General features: G+C 38.9%; 2 protein-coding genes across 2 annotated transcripts; both read left to right on the forward strand.

Moving 5' to 3' along the window:
• Positions 1-1908: 1908 nt before the first annotated feature.
• On the forward strand, positions 1909-8140 carry LOC123745643 (alpha-N-acetylgalactosaminidase). Its single transcript, XM_045726398.2, has 9 exons — positions 1909-1998; positions 2266-2415; positions 3295-3469; positions 3892-4066; positions 4252-4346; positions 5573-5734; positions 6132-6329; positions 7471-7578; positions 7666-8140. Exons 2-9 carry the CDS (start codon positions 2267-2269, stop codon positions 7831-7833), a joined length of 1230 nt encoding a protein of 409 aa, XP_045582354.2. The 5' UTR covers positions 1909-1998; position 2266; the 3' UTR covers positions 7834-8140.
• Positions 8141-9188: 1048 nt separating this feature from the next.
• LOC123745642 (mitochondrial disaggregase) lies at positions 9189-19606 on the forward strand. Its single transcript, XM_045726396.2, has 7 exons — positions 9189-9737; positions 11517-11675; positions 12038-12796; positions 15071-15225; positions 15755-15908; positions 16705-16809; positions 18023-19606. Exons 1-7 carry the CDS (start codon positions 9207-9209, stop codon positions 18245-18247), a joined length of 2088 nt encoding a protein of 695 aa, XP_045582352.2. The 5' UTR covers positions 9189-9206; the 3' UTR covers positions 18248-19606.
• Positions 19607-22173: the final 2567 nt, after the last annotated feature.

Raw genomic sequence — 22173 nt, forward strand, 5'->3', positions numbered from 1 at the left:
TAGGCTATTTCTACCCCCCTTGCACCCCAAAGCCGATGTAGGTGGTAGTGAGAAGGGTTACAGAGGTACATGAGGCTGCCCTGACCAGGTTTAGGCCTCATTAGCAGCCCAGCCATGGTCGAGGAAGGGTACGTCTTGGAGACTCTAGAAATGAACCAGTGACTTTGATGGAGGATGAAGAAGGAGGATCCAGGGGGCCAGATTCACGAAAGCACTTACGAACCTGTACATCTTTTCTCAATCTTTGGCGGCTTTGTTTACAATTATTAAATAGCTCATGAGCTCCGAAGCACCAGGAGGCTGTTTATAACAATAACAACAGTTGAATGGGAAGTTTTCATGCTTGTAAACTGTTTAATAAATGTAACCTAAGCCGTCAAAAATTGAGGAAAGATGTACATGATCGCAAGTGCTTGCGTAACTGCTTCGTGAATCTGGCCTCAGGCTTCTTCAGGTAGCAATGACCAGGAGAAACAAACGGAAAACTGTGAGACTTAAGTGATACTGACAGTGATGAAGATCCACGCCAGACGGAACCTGGGTTACAGAGTTCTATACAAACTCAACAGGAAAATCTCACCGGTAGAATGCAACAGGATTACATACAGCAAGAGACAGGGATTAATGGAAGGAAGCGGCTGTTATCTCTCCTCGACATGTTCACTAACCTTTCATCAGAAGCTGAAGTGGATCGTTCAATTGGCCAAGTAATTTGGTGAATATGAACCATTATATAAGGAGGGTGTTCACCGGCCCTATACAACGGTTGGGACAGAAGAGGCAGCGGAACATCTAACGACTGACGGATTTAGGAATATTGTTTTGGTTCTTTCTACTTTCTACCTTTTCTAATTCTACTTTCTACTCCTCTCTGTGTTCTCAGTCTCTCCCTCCGCCTATTTTTAAACTTAAAACTAAACCCTGTTACTTCTCTACCTCTCTCACCCCCTTTCTTCATTATTCATGTCTTCCCATTCGTTTCTCTTATACGTTACACAGCCTTGACGAACTAGTTACAAAGCTTAGTGCATATTGTTACATCATGACGGGGTTCGAGACCCGCCACAATAGTCTCTTAGCTAAGCAACTTACATGTGGTGACCTGCATGCGATTAGCCAGAAATTGAGCTAAATTTACCTTAGAGCCACTAACGCTAGTGGCCTCGACGAGGACAGGAAGCCGGCGACTTGTCAAAATTCGCCCCCCTATCTACAGGTATCTACAATTTCTGTTGTAAAAACCGCATTATTTCAGGAAATAAGGGATGACAAAAGAAATCACTAATACTCAAAGAGCAGAAACCACGAGTATAAAGAGATTTGATATGTTGAGAACCGAGTACTATATATTCTTGTTCTCGTATGGGACCCCTAGAGATGGTGGCTATCAGGTAAATTCAGGTAAGTGAATTTACCAGATTTTACGAGTATTGACTCGTGGTCAATATTAACGGCTACCAGTCAAAACTCTTTTAAAATTAGTTTAGTCTAAATTAGTTTATGTTTATTAGTTTATTATAAATCTAAAATTAGTTTATTATGCGCCCCTTTCATCCTGTGAGTCATCCACCCCTGCCACAGTCATCCACCCCTGCTACATCCACCCTCAATTACGCTCAAAAAGGGCACTCAAGCCTAATATTTTAAATATCCATCGTAGATTTGAAATTGCATATCAATTTGGGCAAAATATGACTCATTTCCCTTTTCACCTGCCGTCCGATCCACTCCCAGTCACAGTCATCCATCTCTGCTACAGCCATCCACCTCAGTCACGGTCATCCATCCACCTCAGCCACGGTCATTCACCTCAGCCACAGTCATCCACCTCAGCCAGCAGGTACTCGTTAAGACTGATGAGAGCGGGTGCCACAGCAACAGATGGCCTGGAGAGCCCCAGGTGCCAGTTCTCAGGTGAGCTCACTGCTCACCTCTATATAACCTGCAGGTGACACTAGGTGGTCACCAGTGGCTCTCAGGAGTGTCTCAGTGTCTCAGGTGAGTGTCAACTCTTTACTGTATCCTCGGCGACTCTTTACTGTATCCTCGGCGACTCTTTACCGTATCCGGGGCGAAATGTTCTTCTCAATCTGAGTTTTAAATTAGTCGTTTACCTGAGGGGCTCTTTCTAGTGGCCCAATTGATGTATATGCGATATATTTTTAAGTACGCTATTCGGTAAACATTTTTATTTTGACAATTTTGACTAAACAATTTTGACAAAAAATTTGACAAAACACATTGCTTTCTTCCCTCGGTGTATAGGATGAAGTCATTATTGGTGATGTTGATGGTGATGAGGGCGACGTCGGGGCTGGACAATGGCCTGGCCCTAACCCCGCCCATGGGTTGGCTCTCTTGGGAACGGTTCAGGTGTAACGTCGACTGTGATAATGACCCATACAACTGTATCAGGTACGGACCCGAACACCTGTCTCTCATATCCATCTCCATCCACCCATCCCTTCCCCCCACACCCATACACTGTGTGTCAAGGGACTGGTAGCTGAGTGGATAGTGCGCAGGACTCGTAATTCTGTAGCCCGGGTTCGATTCCCTGGACCAGGCAGAAATAAATGGGCAAAGTTTCTTTCAGCCTGAATGCCCCCCCTGTTACCTAGCAGTACATAGGTTCCTGGGAGTTAGATAGCTGTTACGGAGCTGCTTCCTGGGGAGGGGGGGGGGGGATAGTTAGTAGTTACAGTTGATTGATTGATAGTTGAGAGGCGGGCCCAAAGAGCAGAGTTCAATCTCCGCAAGAACAAATAGGTGAATACACACACACACACACACACACACACATTAGATAATTAACAATTAGGTGACACACACTTAGAAACACCTGTCCACACATACATGCACACTCCCACTAGGCTGTATGCACGCACATAAATGGAAGCTATAATGTGCAGCTGTATCAGTGTACACATGTGCCCATTAGGGTAAAGGTACGCTAAGTTACTCTATCGATTGATTGATTGATGTACATTAAGCCACCCTAGATGTGGCACGGGCATGAATAGCCCGTAACTACTATTCTATCCTTTTGAGATGTATATTATTGTCATTAAACGTATTTGAACCTCACCTGTAGCTGTACTTACCTATCAGTGACTACGAGGAAGTGAGGTTTAGCTCTGCATACCCCATCTACTGGCGTTATTGTACCCGTTGTGTTCACTATTCACTCAATAATATCTTTGTCGAACCTTTCCTTAAAGTTGTGACTAGAAGTGGCTTCCCCCCCTCGCAGATGCCATTCTGTACCTTCACTAAGATTATTGTTCATGGCAGCGAAACGTTGTTCATGACGATGGCCGACCTGCTGGTGAGTGAAGGTTTCCGGGACCTGGGCTACGACATCGTCTGCCTCGACGACTGCTGGCTCGACCACGAGAGGGACGCCGACGGCAAGCTCCAGCCGGACCCCAAGCGATTCCCTTCCGGCATCAAGGCCCTGGCTGACTTTGTTAGTGGCTTCCTGTGTTGTTCCCTCTGTCATCATGGCCCTGGCTGACTTTGTTAGTTGCTTCCTGTGTTGTTCCCTCTGTCATCATGGCCCTGGCTGACTGTGTTAACTGTTTAGTTTGATTTACATAATTCTGTTTACTAAAAATGAGAAGAAGCTGTAGAGTTCCGCCTCATAGATCTTGTGCATTCTTTGTCTTACTTGTTCTTGAAGCTGTGAATGGTTCTTTCCAACACGCCTGACCTAAGTTAATTGTATTAATTTACTTTAACTCACTTTATACAAGTATCTCCTTAAATTTCCCTCGTTCTCTATATTTCCATTTTCGACCAGTGCTCTGTTATTCTGCTATGGCACACTGAACATATATTTTGTCTCTATTTACTCTCAGTATCTTTCACGTTGCGAACACGAACTTGCAGATGCACGAGCGTGGCCTCAGGTTTGGCATCTACGAGGACTTCGGCACCCACACCTGCGGTGGCTACCCGGGTATTATGGGTAACCTGGAGCTGGACGCCAACACCTTCGCCGAGTGGGGCGTCGATTATGTCAAGCTGGATGGATGCTACGCTGACCCCGTCGACATGGACGCAGGTACTGCCCCCTTGAACATAGGTAGAGTTACTGCCAAATGACTTATAGAAAAATAATACCTCCACAAACTAATACCTAAATACGGGTATAAACACATGTATTTAAATAATATTTGCATTATTTTTTGCCAATTTACTTGTAACTCAGCAGTATTGTTGAATAAATAAGTCCGGTGTTGTGGACAGGTTACCCTGAGTTCGGAAACTTCCTTAACAAGACGGGTCGTCCCATGGTGTACTCGTGTTCTTGGCCCGACTACCAATTGGCTGCCGGCATGACGGTAAACAACCTCCTCACGGATCGGTGCTGGTATCCATACCATACACCTAAGGCGGTTACGCCACTCCTGTGGCCTAACCACAGGAGTAGAATCTTGTATGTTTATGTCTACGGATGATGCTAAGCTAATGAGAAGAGTTGAGATTTCATTGTAAGCTACTCCAAGATGACAGACAAGTTGAGGATATGGCCCGAGAAATGGTTATTAGAGTTTAGTATGAGCAAGTGTAAGGTGATGGAAATTAGAACAGGCGACAGGAAACTAGAAAGACCTGGGAATGGATATAACACTAAGCCTAACTCAAGACGCACATACAAATAGGATAACAGCAGCATACTCTATAATTGCTAAACTCAGAACATCGTTCAGGAACCTAAATGAGGAGACAATTAATAATAATTAATTTCATTTCATTTAAATTGTTGTACTCCACCTACGTGAGACCAGTCTTTGAGTATGCCGCCCCGTTGTGGAGCCATCATCTTAAAAAAACACATAAGAAAACTATAAAAGGTTCAGAAATTTGCAACGAGGCTCGACTCATAATTACGAGAGATGGAAGTATAAAGAAAGACTGAAAGAACTAGACCTGACGTCAGACAAAAAGAGGGAAGCCATGACAAATTCATAAAATACTAAGGGGATTCACAAAGTGAAAAAGAGATGTTCAAAACGAATAACAATAGAACGAAAGGGTATAGATGGAAGTTTGGGACTCAAATGAGTCATAGAGATGTGAAGTTTTATTTTAGCGTAGGAGTAGTGGGGAAATGAATTGAACTGAAGGAGCAGGTTGTGGAAGGGACTCCGTTCATAAATGTAAAAGTGGATAGAAGAATAGAGTTGGAGTCATTGCTTTAGACAACCAGGGGCTAGAAAGGCCCTGCACCTAGCAGTAAATAAGTACCAGGGAATTAGACAGCTGCTACGGGCTGCTTCCTGGGGATATGTGTGTGTGTGTGTGTTAGAAATATATGTAGTAGACAGAGAGAAACATACATTGGTTAGAAAGGCGGGGTCCAAGAGCTAATAGCTCGATTCTGCTGTAACAAATAGTAAATACATCCTACAGGCACACATACTAATAGTTAATACAAGTAGTAAAATAGTAAATTTCTAACAAATAGCAAACACAAATAGTACGGTCCCAGGGACCATATGTATAATACAAGCCAATGCAAGGATGACTTAGGCTGCTACCATACAGGAGTTGTACACGTTTACAGCCTAACTGGTCGGCGATCATTGACACGTGTAACTTGTGGAGGAACTTCGACGACATCGAGGACTCGTGGGACTCTGTAACAAGCATCATCAACTACTACGGCGACAACCAGGACGACATCGCCCCCCACGCTGGCCCGGGGCACTGGAACGACCCGGATATGGTAGGTTTTTTAGGTATTTTTTCACTGACAACTGAACCGTCAACCCAGCACGACATTGCACCTTACTCAGGTTTTTTTTTTAGTTTAGTTCAGTTATTATTCACCCCATACTCATCTTGTGGGTTACGCCTTTAAGAAGCCGCTGGCTTCCTGTCCCCATCGAGGTCCCTAGAAATGATATGGCCCTCGAATCGCCATCTTGAAAAAATATTAAAACATATTTTATTCATTCAGATGTACATCTCGGTGCAATATCCTGGACTAAGAACTTTTGATAATTGTACTCTCATCAACCCAATGTACTTTTTTGTATATAAATAAATAAATAAATAAATAAATAAATAAATAAATAAATAAATAAATACATAAATAAATAATAATTTTCTCCTTGGCGCAGCTTATCATTGGAGACTTCGCGCTGAACCTCGAAGAGTCGAAGGCACAGATGGCGCTGTGGGCCATTCTGGCGTCTCCGCTAATCATGTCGGTGGACTTGAGGGCCCTCCAGCCGCAGTACAGGGCCATCCTCCAGAACCAGGAGCTCATCGCTGTCAACCAGGATGAACTGGGCATACAAGGCACCAGAGTTCAGAAGGTGAGCCGAGGTTCTCTACCTGTGGCGAGGAAGAACAGGTTGAGAACCTGTCCAACACTAAAACACTTTAGCCATTGTGTTCTAGCGTTGGTACGGGCTTTAATGGACTTAGTGCGTCATAGTTATTATTTAATATATATAATATAATATAAATATAATTATCATAACACCATCAAAGGGCTTACACGTGGGTATTTCAGTTACTTTCAGGAAATTTGTGAAAATAGCACCAACGGCATTTTAGAAAATAATGTGAGCTATTTTGAGAACTGTTTTGAAAACAATGCGAACTATTTATATATACACAATTCCCAGAAAAAATGAAACAGATGTATGAGTTTGTGGTTTGAAAGCGAGTTAAAATATGAGGATAATTTAAATATATATAAAAGCTGCTCCATACGTACTCTGCCTTGGATATATTTAATTACATATCACCAACCACTAGTATTAGTGGCTCTTAGGTAAATTATACCTCAGTTTGAAATCTTTCTGCAACCCGTTCGATTCCGACAGTGCGAATCCATATCACTCGATCGAATGAAATTTCAATAAATAGTTAGTCCTTAATTTTCCGTTTTTTTTTTGCTGTTGGAGAAAGAAAATGTTACAAATGTGATGGCCAAACTAATATATTCTATTTTCCCCTCTTAAAACATTTTCTTAAGTACTAATATTGGGGAAGGGGGTAGTACAAGATACAATGTGAGTTTGAAACACAAGATATAGGAAACTATGAGGCTGAAATTAGGTATTTATGGTTTTACTTATGAATAAGGCATAGGTTGGACATTTTTTTAACTCATTAGGGAATGAGTTCCATAGACTGGGGTCCTCTTATTTACATGGAGTGTTTGCACAGATTTAGTTTAACTCTGGGGATATCAAAGATATATTTATTTCTGGTGTGGTGCTCATGGGTTCTAGTACACTTATCAAGGAAAAGTTTCAGATCAAGACAGCATTTAGGAACAAGGTTTTGTACATGTCAAATAGCACACGAGAATGTGTGAAATTTGTGCATGTTTATTGCTGTGTATATATGTATATAACAAGATGGAAAGATAGATAAACAATGTTAACATTGTCTATCTAAAGTTGAATTTGATTTGAAGATTTACTACCAAATTTACTACTTCAGGAGAATGGCATTGAGGTGTGGACGCGACCCATCACCCCTGTGAATGAGGACAACCACTCTTTCGCTGTGGCTGTTCTCAACCAGAACTCTGACGGCTCCCCTGCACAGGTCAGTACAGTGCCAGGCTGACAATGATGAACATAATAACAATTAACAATAAAGACAGTAACTGCCCACAATCAACTTTGATTACAGGTAACGTTGAATGGAACCTCCCTGGGCTTGACCTTCGCCGCAGGCTATGAGGTCTGGGACCTCTTCACCGATGTCCAGTATGGCACCGTACTCCCTGACGACGACCTGACCCTCTCCGTCAACCCCTCTGGCGTCGTCATCACCAAGTGGAAGGTCGTCACGAATTAATAAACCGATGATGTAACGAGGATATAAACAATGGCGTAAAGATTGGATAAAAAAGTAGCATCGAGAATAATGATGAAACAATTAACGAGAATAACGACGAAACAATTGATGAGAATACTGATGAAACAACATTAATAATACATAATACATTAATGTATTAACTACAACAGTAACAACATGAATAGTAAAATATATAAAGAAAATAATATTTACACAAAAATTACGAAAATAATATTCATAACACTGTTTCATTTAAGCTACATGTCATGTATTGGATTTAGTCTGTTTAATAAACATGAAAAACTGTTCCATTCGCTTATCTAAACGTTTGAATGTTCGTAATAGTCAGCCTCGTGTTGGATGTGTGGGAGATAGCATGCATGTTCCCTGCCCTGAAATATCAATTACAGAGACGATGTCCTAAAATGTGAATGACCTCCTATAGCCAGAAAGAACGCGTATAAAGCGTTATGATATGTTCAGAACCGAGAACTATATGTACAGACAACATTAAACATCCACTAGACAGTGTGACATTATAATTACCAGAATTAGGCTGGGATATCGATGTCTGTAAGTAATGAATCCCCCAAATGGTGAACGTTCGTATTGTAAACTATGTGAACAAGAGTTAGGACATTAATTCTCTCCAACATTGCTAAATAGCCTTCTTTTAATAATTACTTACTCTCCAACACTATATCTGTGATTACCCTGTTATCAATTATTTCAGCCCAAATGGTATGAGGTTCTTTGAGCTCTGTAACTACTTCATACACTCAGTAATATTGGAAGATATAATCACTGATTTTCTCAGAAAAGCGGTGAAATTCTGCGAAGAAGAAAATGCATTACCATGAGTCGGAGACTAACCGACTATGGAGGCTAATATCTTATGTTCGTTCCTATTCCATGTATGACTAACCATCCTGTGAGATGGTTAGTCCTCAAATGTGAATGATGTTTGATTCAAATGTGAATAGCTTGAGTTATCTCATCCTTTTGAGTGTATTTTACCTCGATAAACTTATTTCAGTTTCCTGTGAGATGGACATATTTTATGAATTTATAGCTAGTTTTTTATCTACACCCTATAATCCTTCATATGGAATAGGGGTAGCAACACAATGCTGTGTATATCTAAGCTTATTAATAAAAAAAAGTGAGATTAAAATCTGTTCATTTGTAAGCCAGAGAAACTAAGAAATACATCAAATAACAAATTTAACTCATTCCGAATAAGTTAATAATATTGTTCTACTATTATTGTGAATATGAAATGTTATATCAGTATATTAAATGTTTTCTTAAAAAAAATATAGGAGAGAAGGTAGTGGATGTGAAGGAGCGGGAGGAGCCAGCTAGCAGTGTTGATGTTTACATCAGCAGCTGCTGCAGGGAGGCTGTTGGGAGGTTGCGTCACCGGTCACCTATTCCACGTGTCTGGGAGAACACGTGGAATTTACGTGTTCCTGAAGAACACCATGATGTTGAAGGTGATGTTAGAGCCTTTTGCGAGGTTTATGAGCTTCCAGTGCAGATATCCTGGGAGATTGATGAGTCTAAACCGAAGCAGATTACCTTGGCGTGTTCGGGAGACCTGTGATGCAAGGACCATATTTTCCTTCCTGAAGTGTAACAGTAGTACTCTAATGCCCTCAAGAATGATTACCTGCACTCTAAGAACATGTTGTTTAGGCTCTCAACACTACATAGATTTTCTTAAAGTTCCACGTGAAATAAATTTGAGAACGTCTAAATGGAAGAGAAGAGGCACCAGTGGACCAGGCCCCGTGTGTCTTGCACTGATGGTGGCTGCCTGCTGGGATATGAACAGGGAACAGAAAATTAACGAGAGAGAATTTATTCTGGCAGCAATGGTGGGCAACACCGAGCGAATGAAGGTGAGGTGGACAGGTCTTCATATTTTATTTTATTGATTTTATTTATATATATATACAAGAAGGTACATTGGGATTGTGAGGATACATAGCATAGTAATTACATTCTTGTAAAGCCACTAGTACGCGCAGCGTTTCGGGCAGGTCCTTAATCTAAGAAACTTATAAGTAGGTAAATACTTGCAAAATTTATAAAAATGATAACGGTTACATAGCATGAAAAAAATAAAAGATGAGAGAAAAATTGTAGGTATATTAAAGCACATAGGCAGCTCAGAATGATTGCAATGACAGCTTGAATGGTAGTTTAACAAAACTTAGCAGGCACAATACAGCATATGGCTAGCACATAAAAGAAGACAGCAATGAACACAATGATAAAGTTGTTTGGATTAAGTACATAAAGATTGGGAGATTGGGCAACACTAGATACAGAGCAAGTTTAAAGCTCAGTGTAGGAAACTACGAAGATGAAATTAGGTACTTTTTGGTTTTGTTTTTAAATGAGGCAAAAGTTTGACAGCTTTTCGTTTCATAGAGTTTTCTGAAAGTTTCATAGATAGATCTTCATATCTTCATTTTTTTAATGCCTTTTAAAAGATAAATTCAAACATTATTATATTAGCTTTTCTCATGAGACAGTCTTGAAACAATGTACAACATTTTCAGAATGTTACAAGTACTTCTAGATGTATTTGAAATGTTGGTACAGTATTTGTTATACAGTACTGTATTTTGTATCGCAGGAAGCATCCAGAAGCATAAAGTATTTTAATTTTAAAATGAAAATATTTTATGCACACCAGTATTGATGCATTACAATATTTTAAAGTTGCCGGTCTCCAAACAACCATCTGTCTCTGCACAATAGTACTGAACTATTTATAACAACCAATACTGTATACAGTATATATAAATATTGCAAGCATAGGCAGTGTCTCCTACCTACAGTAAGCAAATGAGGCATATTAAGATGGTTTAAATAAAGCATTAAAAAAAAAAGATGTGGTGGTAGAAGACCATATCCAACTGCATACATGGAGTCCAAAATTGCACCATCAAAACTATTTTGTTCTAATCTAACCTTCCCAAATAGGGGTTCTTTTTAGTAGAGTTGGGTTCATTCTCGACTCACAATTTGGAATCTCGGGTTTGAATCCCAGAAGGAACAAAAATGACTGGACACATTTTCTTTCACCTAATAATATTATTCACCTAGTAGTGAATAGGTACCCAAGAGTTAGTCAACTGTTGTCAGGTGTCATCCTGAGGCGGGTCAGTAATTCGACCTTGGGGGGAACCTTGATACAAGCCTAACATACATGCACAGGCTGCCTGTCCCCCAATAATACAAATTATCACAAAGAGTGAATGACTTCTAAAAAAATTAATATATTTTTTTTAGTTTAGTTTTTATTTTGCTTATGCTACAGTCAAGTGATGTGATTTGCTTACTTTCTTGAATGATTTATATACATTAGCTTCTCGTTTTGTATTAGGTGTTTACTCCATTATTCCTATAAATAATTTTGACAGTTATTTTAAGATGCCCAAAATGCTTGCATATTAGTGGCTCTATTAAATATGCATTTTCCGTAACAACTAATTAACCATTGTATCATGTTCTTCATATTTCTTAAATAAAATTATTATTATTATTATTATTATTATTATTAAATTAATTTAAAATAAAATCTTTTGAATAAATTATTTTCTAAAAAAATATAAAAAATGTGATATTTAACATAAGATATAGTTCTATGGTTGTTTTGTGTTCTTAAGGAATTCTTGAAAAAAGGAGTTGACGTAAATTGTCATCACCCTTATGGTTGGACTGCACTTCATGCTGCAGCTATTAATGGACGTTCACAAGCGGTCAAGTTTTTGCTTGACAACGGAGCTGATCCCAATCTTCCTGACAACTTCTCAAATATATTTCAGGTTAGTTGTTAATGGTGAACTGAGGAATATTAGTGATAAAAGCAATGACACAGTAGGAGATTATTTAGGAGAGATTGACACAGACAGAGATTGATGACACAGTAGGAGAATGGTAGAGTTGATGAAAAGGCATATTTTAGTAAGGTGAATGATACAAGTAAAGGCAGATTTTGTGAGTGGAGAATGAGTAAAATGTGTAACATTAAGTGTGTGGTTACTACATTGTTAGTAAAAGATTGAATATTGTCCATCTTTCTGTATATTTTATATAAACCTTTGGAGAGCATTAAATGTATTCAGTAGTAGCTTTAATTATCGAGATGAAATATTATATTCATTTTAATTATACTATTTCACTTCAGGTTGCTCGTGAAAACAGAACTTCGCCCACCAGCGTGGAAGTAATACGAGAGGGAGAGTTTAGCACACTTTTGAATCATAATCAGATGTTTCGTGGATGTACTGCTCTACACTATGCTGTCCTGGCTCACGACCAGGAGAGTGTCCAGATCTTGCTTGATGCTGGAGCTAACCCAATGTTGGTGAATGAATATCGCTTTAAACCGGAAGACTATGCGAGGGACATTGGTATGAGAACAATGATGCAGAAGCATTCTGAAAAATATCTTGCTAAACAAAAACAGAAAGAAATGGAAGACAGAAGAAAATTTCCTCTCGAGTTGAGAATTAAACAGCGTATAATTGGCCAAGAGGGAGCAATCGCCACAGTTTGTGGTGCAATCAGACGTAAAGAAAATGGCTGGTATGATGAAGAACATCCTCTGGTTTTTCTTTTCTTGGGCTCATCTGGTATTGGTAAAACAGAACTCGCAAAACAGGTTGCTGAATATCTCCACAAAGGAAAGAAATCGTCATTTATCAGAATTGATATGTCAGAGTACCAGCAGAAACATGAAGTGGCTAAGTTTATTGGATCACCCCCAGGCTACATTGGACATGATGATGGTGGACAATTAACTAAAAAGTTAAAAGCCTATCCTAATGCAGTTGTACTGTTTGACGAAGTTGAGAAGGCACATCCTGATGTGTTGACGATATTGTTGCAGCTGTTCGATGAAGGCAGGCTAACAGACGGCAAGGGAAAAACTATTGAGTGTAAGGTAACATAAGCATTATTTCTGCTAGTTCACCTACTGCATTTCACTATTACATTATTCTATGTCACCAGCATTTACTATTTCATCACTTTCCCTTCCACTACTCACTTGCTGCCCACTACTCCACCTCACCAACACTTGCTGCCCACTACTTGCCCCTCCTTGTAATACAATACTTCTGCTGTAAAGTATGGTTAATTGAGATAATATTTTAAGTTTATCTCCATATTTCTGTAATTTTTGCTCATTCATAAATTTATCATCATTTACCCTTTACAAACCTTTCTTAATAAACCTGAATGTATGTATAAGTATTTACTACTCTAATATAATAATCTTTCATTTTGGAATCAGGAGAATTATACATATAATTTTAAATACAGTATAGTTTGTATATATCCTTACAATGTGCATAAAAGAAATCTGTTTTTATGTTCATCAGGTTCTTGAGATGTCAAGATGTAGTTGCAATTTCTTCGTAAAGATTTGGTATTCATAAGCAATAAGTAAATTCTCATCTTTTTCTTACACTCTCAGCACTGTCATAGTGTGCTTTCTAAGTCTTATTTCTTTGAGCCCTTTTCATAATAATAAATTTTAAGCCCTATACAGTAATACATTTTTTTTTATTTAGTTAAAATAAATTGTTATTTAGGTAAAGTACATATATACATATATATATTGAGTTACAAGCAGAATGTTGGATTTCTAGATAGAGCTAGTATATACTATGCCTAAAGCCACTAATACGCACAGTATTTTGGGCGAGATTTTGGGAAAAAATGAAACACTAAGACTTAAGACTAATTGAGATTAAAAGCATGAATTGAACTGAAGCAGCAGAAAGAATGACAATAAGTAGCACTGTCAGCCAAAATATAGGCTATCTTGAGGTTATCTTGAAATGATTTCGGGGCTTTTAGTGTCCCCGTGGCCCGGTCCTCAACCAGGCCTCCACCCCCAGGAAGCAGCCCGTGAGAATTAGCTAGAGAAGCAGCTAGAGAATTACATATATGGAAAGGTTGCGCTATACTGCACAGTAATTATTTTATTTTGCAGCAATGTATTTGCCCTTTCATTTTTTAATACATGACTAAGAGAACCTTTCTGGAAATGCTGCAACAGTGGCTCTTTGTTGCTAGCCACTCTGGATAGCTCTCTACACCTGTCAAATCACACCAGGCCTTTGTTAGTCATTAAGAGCCTGTGGAGGCACCTGGTCTTCCCCACAGACGCACAAGGAGCAAGGGATGCTAGATCACTCCTAACTGAGGAAAAAGTCACCAGAAAGGTAGAGCAAGACAAAACAGACAACAGCAAGGCAAAAGTAAACAAAACAGAAAATGTGACCCCCAGCAGTTAGGTAGTTGCACCACTAGTTCTACTTCACCACGACCACCAGGTGGCATCACCGGGAGTTGGTGGTTCAGGAGGTGAATCCCCACTAGTGACGAGCCAAATTATGGTGAACTGAAGCTCCTGAAGAAAAAGGAGAGTCTAGGGAAGCACTGTAGACCCACCAGAAAGAGGCATTTCTTTGTATTCAATGCTGGGTTTCTGGGCGGGCTCCAAAGGTGGCTTCCTGTTGCCTGAGGCTGGGTTTTGCTTTTCCAGACTTCCAGGTCTTTCCTAGTTTATGTCTTGTCTCTTCATTCTGTTGAGACTCCAGACTCACTCCCTCCCTGCCCCATAAGTCTGGGGTTGCTGAAGACAGTTTCATGGCTGCTCTTTGTCCCTCTTCAGAGTACACTTCCTGTACCTGAGGGTTTGTTGCTCTGTTTGGAGCAACAAACTTTGAAGTTTTGAAAAGAAAAACAAAAAACTTTGGAGTTTTTTTTTATCCCCATCCTGTTGTGAACAGGGCATCTCTTTCTCTTGCTTTGCAGGAAACCAAAATGTGATCCTGGCTCCCAGTAGGAGATGGATGTGTCTTGGAAACCTGGTGTGTTTGCCTAAGACTTGATGGTATGAGAGATAAGCTCAGGAAGCCACTGTATGCCTACCATAAAAGGGCATTTCATTTACACTTAGTGCTTGAATTTTATTTACCGGTAACTTAAAATACTTAATTTAAAATTTGTATATATATATAAATTTGTTCTGTTTTTTTAGGCAAAATATGAAGATTTCTGCAAATTATTAAGTTGCTTTTTAAGGGCTTTGAAATAACTGCATAGAGAAAGATTTAATTAAACAGTTGATGAACAGGTGTTTTGATTAATGATGTTTATAATACAGTGTTAGAAAAATTATGTACAATACTTTATATATTTGCAGGATGCAATATTTATCATGACGTCCAACTTGGGAAGTGATGAGATTGCCGAGTACGGGATGCAGCTAAGAGCAGAGGCAGAGAAAATCACCAAACAACGATATGAAGGCCAACCAGAGGATATAGAAATCACTGAGACCATCACCATATCACGCAGGTGGGCAGTTAATTTAAATGTAGCTCGACTTTGTTAAATCTGTTAACGTAAGTTATGATAAAGCACTACGTGCCATGCAAAATACTTATGCTCACGTTTTAGTTATGTATTAGCAGTATGTATCGCCAACCTACCTACTCGCATCCAGTTCACCTCATGTAGGAGACCGGCTCATGCCTGTAGTGCGAGTATTATGTAGTACAATGTTTGTAAAATTTCCGTATGATGCAGCAATCATTTGTGAACATCTAGTGTACATTATGCAGAAATAATAGATGATTCTGAATAGTTGGAGAAATGTGAACTGTTTATTAATACCGTAAGGCTGATTGGTTTGCTGCTTAACACATAAAATTATGTTTAGATTTCTTAGTACAGAACAGAAGGTAAGTGACATTTCTGGGTCCTATAAATTAATAGTAATCAATAATTTAGTTTTTTTAAGAGGTAGTGAAATTAATTTGTTGAATAATGTTCTCATTTGAAGTTTATTTCATTTTTTGCTCATCATTACTTTATTTGTTCTCAGGTTTAAAGAGAAGATCATTCGTCCCATCCTGAAAAACCACTTTCAGAGAGATGAATTTCTTGGGAGAATTAATGAGATAGTATATTTCGTTCCATTTTCAAGATCAGAATTATTAAAACTAGTTAGAACGGAGCTTGAAAAGTGGTCAAAGCAGGTAAGGTTATGCAGGCGATGAGTCACAATAACATGGCTAAAGTAAGTTGACCAGACCACACACTAGAAGGTGAAGGGACGACGACGTTTCGGTCCGCCCTGGACCAGTCTCAATCGACTTGAGAATGGTCCAGGACGGATCGAAACGTCGTCGTCCCTTCACCTTCTAGTGTGTGGTCTGGTCAGGTAAGGTTATTATTTAATTATGAATTAAAAAATGGATTATTTCTTTTTTAAATTAACAATTAAAAAATGTATATCTTCTGTCATATCAAACTGTTCATTGTGTCGCTTTCTCTAAGAGCTCCTGTTTCTTGAGGGGCTATAGAAAATTGAATGTCATAATTTTCTTATTTCACTAATTGAACAAATTTTATGTAGCCACATGCTTTTTGGTGCTTACATTTTTTTTAGCCTTATAACATGTGTTTAATTAAAGTTGAGAGATATGATTCAGGGAAGGAAAGTTCTTAATGCAATGAAATAAACATGATAGGTGGAGATGCAGCCACAGGGCATGAAGGCTGTGTGATGGTGGTGGTGGTGCCTCCTACCCTCATGTAAGATGATGGTGTGGCACGAACTTGAACAGTCAAGAATTAGAACAGTAGAAATGGAGATGCTGGAGTGTAAAAAGACTAATAAGAGTGAATTGAGATGATTTAGGCACCTCAAGTACCTGAAGGCATATTCAGTGGAGTGACGATAGTAGACTGGTGAAGAGAACGTTTTCAAGTGTGATGTGATATAATGATAATGTAATGTATAATATTGGTTGATTTGTGTTCATGCCGTAGGCACACGAGAAACACAACATAGAGCTGAAGTGGGACCCCATGGTGTTGGATGTGTTGGCTGATGGGTACAATGTTTATTATGGAGCCCGATCCATTAAACACGAGGTAAGGCTTAAGGTTTTTCATAATTCATTTTTTTTAATAATGTCATTTGATGTTACTAAAATATCGTTTATTTTAGTAATATTAAATTTATTACTGTATATTACCACTTGATTTCTTCCTTGGGCAAGACCTTCCTGGTTTCCTGTCGAGCATGATGAATAGTCAGGTTAGGTCAACATTCTCCATCAGTGCAGCACCCATTGTATTAAATGTCCCTTACTTGTACAAGGTAAACACTGGAGAACACTCAGTCCTGTTCAGGAAGATCTGTAGAATACTCATTCATACCAACTAAGAGCTGTGCAATCATTACTTGTTCCCTCCCTGCAAACACACCATAACTCTCTCTATTTTCCACTTGTTACAACTTGCAATAATGTTGTTACATCTATGTAATATATACATCTAATAATAGTACATCTTGCAGCCTCCGTGGTGTAGTGGTAAGACACTCGCCTGGCGTTCCGCGAGCGCTATGTCATGGGTTCGTATCCTGGCCGGGGAGGATTTACTGGGCGCAAATTCTTAACTGTAGCCTCTGTTTAACGCAACAGTAAAATGTGTACTTGGATGAAAAAACGATTCTTCGCGGCAGGGGATCGTATTCCAGGGACCATAGGATTAAGGACTTGCCCGAAACGCTACGCGTACTAGTGGCTCTACAAGAATGTAACAACTCTTGTATATATCTCAAAAAAAAAAAAAAAAAAAAAATGTTTTTATGACATATTAGAACATTGCTACAACTTGCTATATTGATTGTTGCAACTTGTTAGGTGTTGAAACTTGTTCGAACGTTGTAGCAACGTCGTAGTTTTGTTGTGTGTTTGGCGGGTTGGCATTACAAGAACTGCTAAACAGTGCTGTCTCTACCGGCTAGGTAGCTAACATGGCTGCTAACCTAGACTGCCACCAAGTGGCAGCATCAACACGTGAGCATGATTCCCTGACAAGGACTAGCTCACCGTTCTTGACTGGTCTCACATGCAGCCGAGTCTGTCAGAGATCAAAATACCTCATTTCACCCTTAGTGTGTCTCCAATTCTTAAAATATTTAAATAACACTTAATTTTATGAGTTTTTTCTTTCCAAATGAGTTAAAAATAGGGAATACATATTATATTTTTATTATTTATGAATTATTGTTATATTTTTTCCAGAAAGCACGTTGATTAATTAAACAATATTATCTGTTTCCCCCCCCCCCACATAGGTTGAACGGCGCCTTGTGAACCAGCTGGCTATGGCTTATGAAAGTGGACTCATTACTGCTGGATGCACTGTCTACATATATACAGATATTCCAACATCGGATGCTGAGAAGGCTAAGTTGCAAGACACACCATCCGCAATCAAGATTCGTGTGAAAACGAAGGGGACTGATAGCTTCACTGACGTAGACCCAAGTGAACACCTCAAGTTGCATGACAAGAAGTAAAGACTGCAGTAATCAATGACAATAGTGCATGTACTGTATTTATAAAGGATAAACCCGTGATAAAACTGTTGATAATAAATCATGCGAGCGTATAATTATTACAGGATACCAATTGTTGCAACACATTGTCTTGAGAGTTTCATTATATAAATTGTTTTATGATAAATTGCAGTTGTTTAAAAATTTGATTGATATAAATTTATTTGTTGGCGTACCAAAAATTACATTAGGGTTTTGCTGTCAATGTTGCTAATCGTATTTTTGGAAAGTCATTAACAAATTTCTTTATTGCAAAATCAGGTGTGTACTGTATTGTCAGCACTGTAAATTTATTGGTTTATTTAGCAGTGCCAATACTGTAGATTTAACTTTACAAAAACAATTTTGTTAACCTCTTTCAAAATACATCTAGCAATGTTATCAGCCAATTCCTGATACAGCTTCTGGTCCACACTATAATTTGCTGCTTTTTCTCAGCCCATTCTCCAAAAATAATATTACTGTACTTAGAACAAGTATTGGTGGAATTTATAAAAGTGGTCTGTTGTACTCCCCCCAAAAAGTTAATTTTGTACAATTATAATTCCACAAAGGGCATACATACTAAATATGTATTGGAACAGTAACTATACAGCATAACCTAACCTATCTCAAGTTAGGTTATGTATATATATATATCCATATACAGTTCAGTATGGAATACCAGATCAACGGTAGTATACATCATCTTAGGCCTACTTTAGTGCATATTGTGCAGTATTACACAATATATATATATGCTATACTGGGGCCTTGGAAAGTTTTGGTTTGGTTGTGGCCATCTATCTCGTGCCCTCTACAAAATTACTAGTACAAGACTTATTTAGTTTTATGGGGGACAAGTCAATTTTTGTTTGATGTTCTACCCATAACTGCTATAAGTACCATCATTTTTGGATGACAGGTTGTCTTCATGCATCTATTACCATATTTACTGTAAATTGTTATTATGATCTATCTGTTACAATGTCTCTCTGACCTCTAATATATTTAATATATTGCATACCCTCACCCAGAATACTCGTTTCTGGTGTGGCCACAATTTTGAAAGGGAATTCTGCAACATTCAGAAATATAAATGGACAGTTGAGTATTTACATTGTAGGAGGAGCTTTCAGTATCCAAGCTTTTGCATGTATCAACTTGATAGTATGTTAGAAAATAAAACTATCAATAAAAGTCTTGTCCGATTAAGGCTTTTTCTGTTTTTTTTTGTTATTTTAAAAAAGTTAGCAGGTCTTACTGCATATGATAGAGCACACAATATATATTAACAATACATTTTGAATATAAAATAATAATTATATGGTAAAACCTCTGTATTGTATTTTACTTGAATCTTTTACCAAAACACTTATGAGTCTGTCTATTATCTGGGTCCCTGATCTGCGTAATTAAGGTTTCTGTTGGTAAATTACTCCACCTTGTGAGTATTCCGAGTGGACAGCACGCTGGACTTGTGATCCTGTGGTCCCGGGTTCGATCCCGGGCTCCGGCAAGAAACAATGGGCAGCGTTTCTTTAACCCTATGTCCCTGTTACCTAGCAGTAAAATAGGTACAGTACCTGGGTGTTAGTCAGCTGTCACGGGCTGCTTCCTGGGGTGGAGGCCTGGTTGAGGACCGGGCCGCGGGGACACTAAAAGCCCCGAAATCATCTCAAGATAACCCTTCCAAGGGTTTCATTTTAGTACAGTCTATGTGTACAGTATTCAATTGAGGCTGTGCTGAAAATGTATTTTTGCAAAACCCCCTGATAAGTTCAGTATTTTTGGCAGGGTTCTTATTTATTCCATGTCATCTATTTTTCTACCTTGGTGTTGATAAATCCATCTGTTCAGTATTAATACCCTGTATCTAATTAAATGGGATGGAATATTGCAGAAAATCCATTAATTCATAACCGTGTCAAGTTAGATTAAGTTTTCAATCCGTCCTTTCTACCTGAATGTTCTTTAATTCACCACTGTACTTGATCTAAACCTTTGACAGTTTGCTTGTCTTGCAATTTAGCTAATATACAACTGAAATGTGTGTAGCCAATATCCCTGCATAATTATATTCTCACCAAGAAAGAACAACACTCGGGTAAAGCAGTTATTAAATTAATAGATTACATTACTAACATATACAGTATAAATAGAAAAAAGTTGATATAATGAACATAAATTTTCAACCAATCTAGTTACCTATGTAATACATGATGCATGCAGGAGAATAACTAGTCTATGAGTCTATGTACATTAAGAAATAATATGAGAGTGAATCATATGTTGAAATAAATCCTGGTTCTGTAATGTTCCTGTATCAGCTGAATATATTAATGTATAAGATGAGTGAGAATAGGTAAGATTGAAGGATTAGGAGGTAATTGGCAAGCTTCGTGACTGAGGAAATTTATGGAGCATATAAGAAGCTGGAATGCAGTGCATGTTCCAATCTTGTATTGATGTTAAGTTTTTTGGCTTGCAATGTTCTAATAAGTAAAATAAGGAGAAGGAGGAGGAAACAAGAACATATACAGAATATAACATGAACAGTATTAAGAGTAATAATTAAGTCATGAAAATTAATGTGTAGAAGCTCTTAACGAAAGTACAAGATTGGGAAGACAAGGAATGAATTACAGATGATAAATTTCTGCAAGAGATTGTGGAGGACGAGCAGTGCTGCCCACCCATGCCTCACCTGTGTACAACCTCCATGAGCAGGTGTGTGTGTGTACTCCTAATTTGTGCATGTGGGGGGTTGAGCTTTGGCTCTTTGGTCTCGCCTCTTGACTGTGAATCAACTGGCGTACAGGTTCTTGAGCCTGTTCTGCTCTTATCATATCTATATTTGAAACTGTATGGAGTCTGCCTCCACCACATCACTGCCTAGTGCAATTCCATTTGATAACTACTCTGACACTGATAAAGTTCTTTCAAATGCCTCTGCAGCTTATTTGAGTACTAAGTTTCCACCTGTGTGTTTCCACCACCGAACTAGGGGACCTGTAAAGGCTTGTTCGTTTTTTACCCATGCTAAATAGTTTGTCTTTGTCCACCCTGTCAATTCTTATGAGAGTTTTGTAGGTAATCATATCCTCCCTAACTCTTCTATCTTCCAGGGACCTGAGGCTTAATTCTCATAGCGTTTCCTCGAAACTCAACCTCTCGGCTCTGGGACTAGTCTGATAGCATACCTCTAACTTTGTCTTGTATATAACTAGGTATGGACTCTAGGCTGGAGCTGCATACTCCAGGATTGGTCTGACATAGATGGTATACAAGGTTCTGAATGATTCGTTTCACAAGTTTCTAAAGGTAGTTCTTATGTTGGCAAATCTAGCATATGCCACTGATAATCTTTTGATATGGGGGCTTCTGGGGACAGGTTCATTTTGATATCAATCCCCTAGATCTTTCTCTCTACGTGTGTGTGTGTGTGTACTCACCTAGTTGTGCTTGCAGGGGTTGAGCTTCAGCTCTGGTTCTGCCTCTCAACCCGTCTGTTAACTACTGTGACACTAAAAATGTTCTTTCTAATATCACTATGGCTCATCTGGGTACTCAGTTTCTACCTGTGTCCCCTTGTGCATGTGCTCCTTTTTTAAATAAATTGTCGTTATTTACCCTATCAATTCCTCTCCAAATCTTGTATGTGGTGAGCATATGTACCCTAACTATTGTGTGTAATTACCTAAGTGTATTTACAGGATGAGAGCTACGCTCGTGGTGTCCCGTCTTCCCAGCACTCTTTGTCATATGATGCTTTGAAACTATTGACAGTTTTGGCCGCCAAAACGTGTGTGTGTGTGTGGAGGACATGCAGTGACCTTCGGCGCCCACACTTGAGTGCATGTGCAGCCTCTCTGACCAGGACCTTCGCCACACATGGTCCGAAGTGA

Source organism: Procambarus clarkii, chromosome 71 (assembly GCF_040958095.1).
Source record: "Procambarus clarkii isolate CNS0578487 chromosome 71, FALCON_Pclarkii_2.0, whole genome shotgun sequence".
NCBI lineage: Eukaryota > Metazoa > Arthropoda > Malacostraca > Decapoda > Cambaridae > Procambarus > Procambarus clarkii.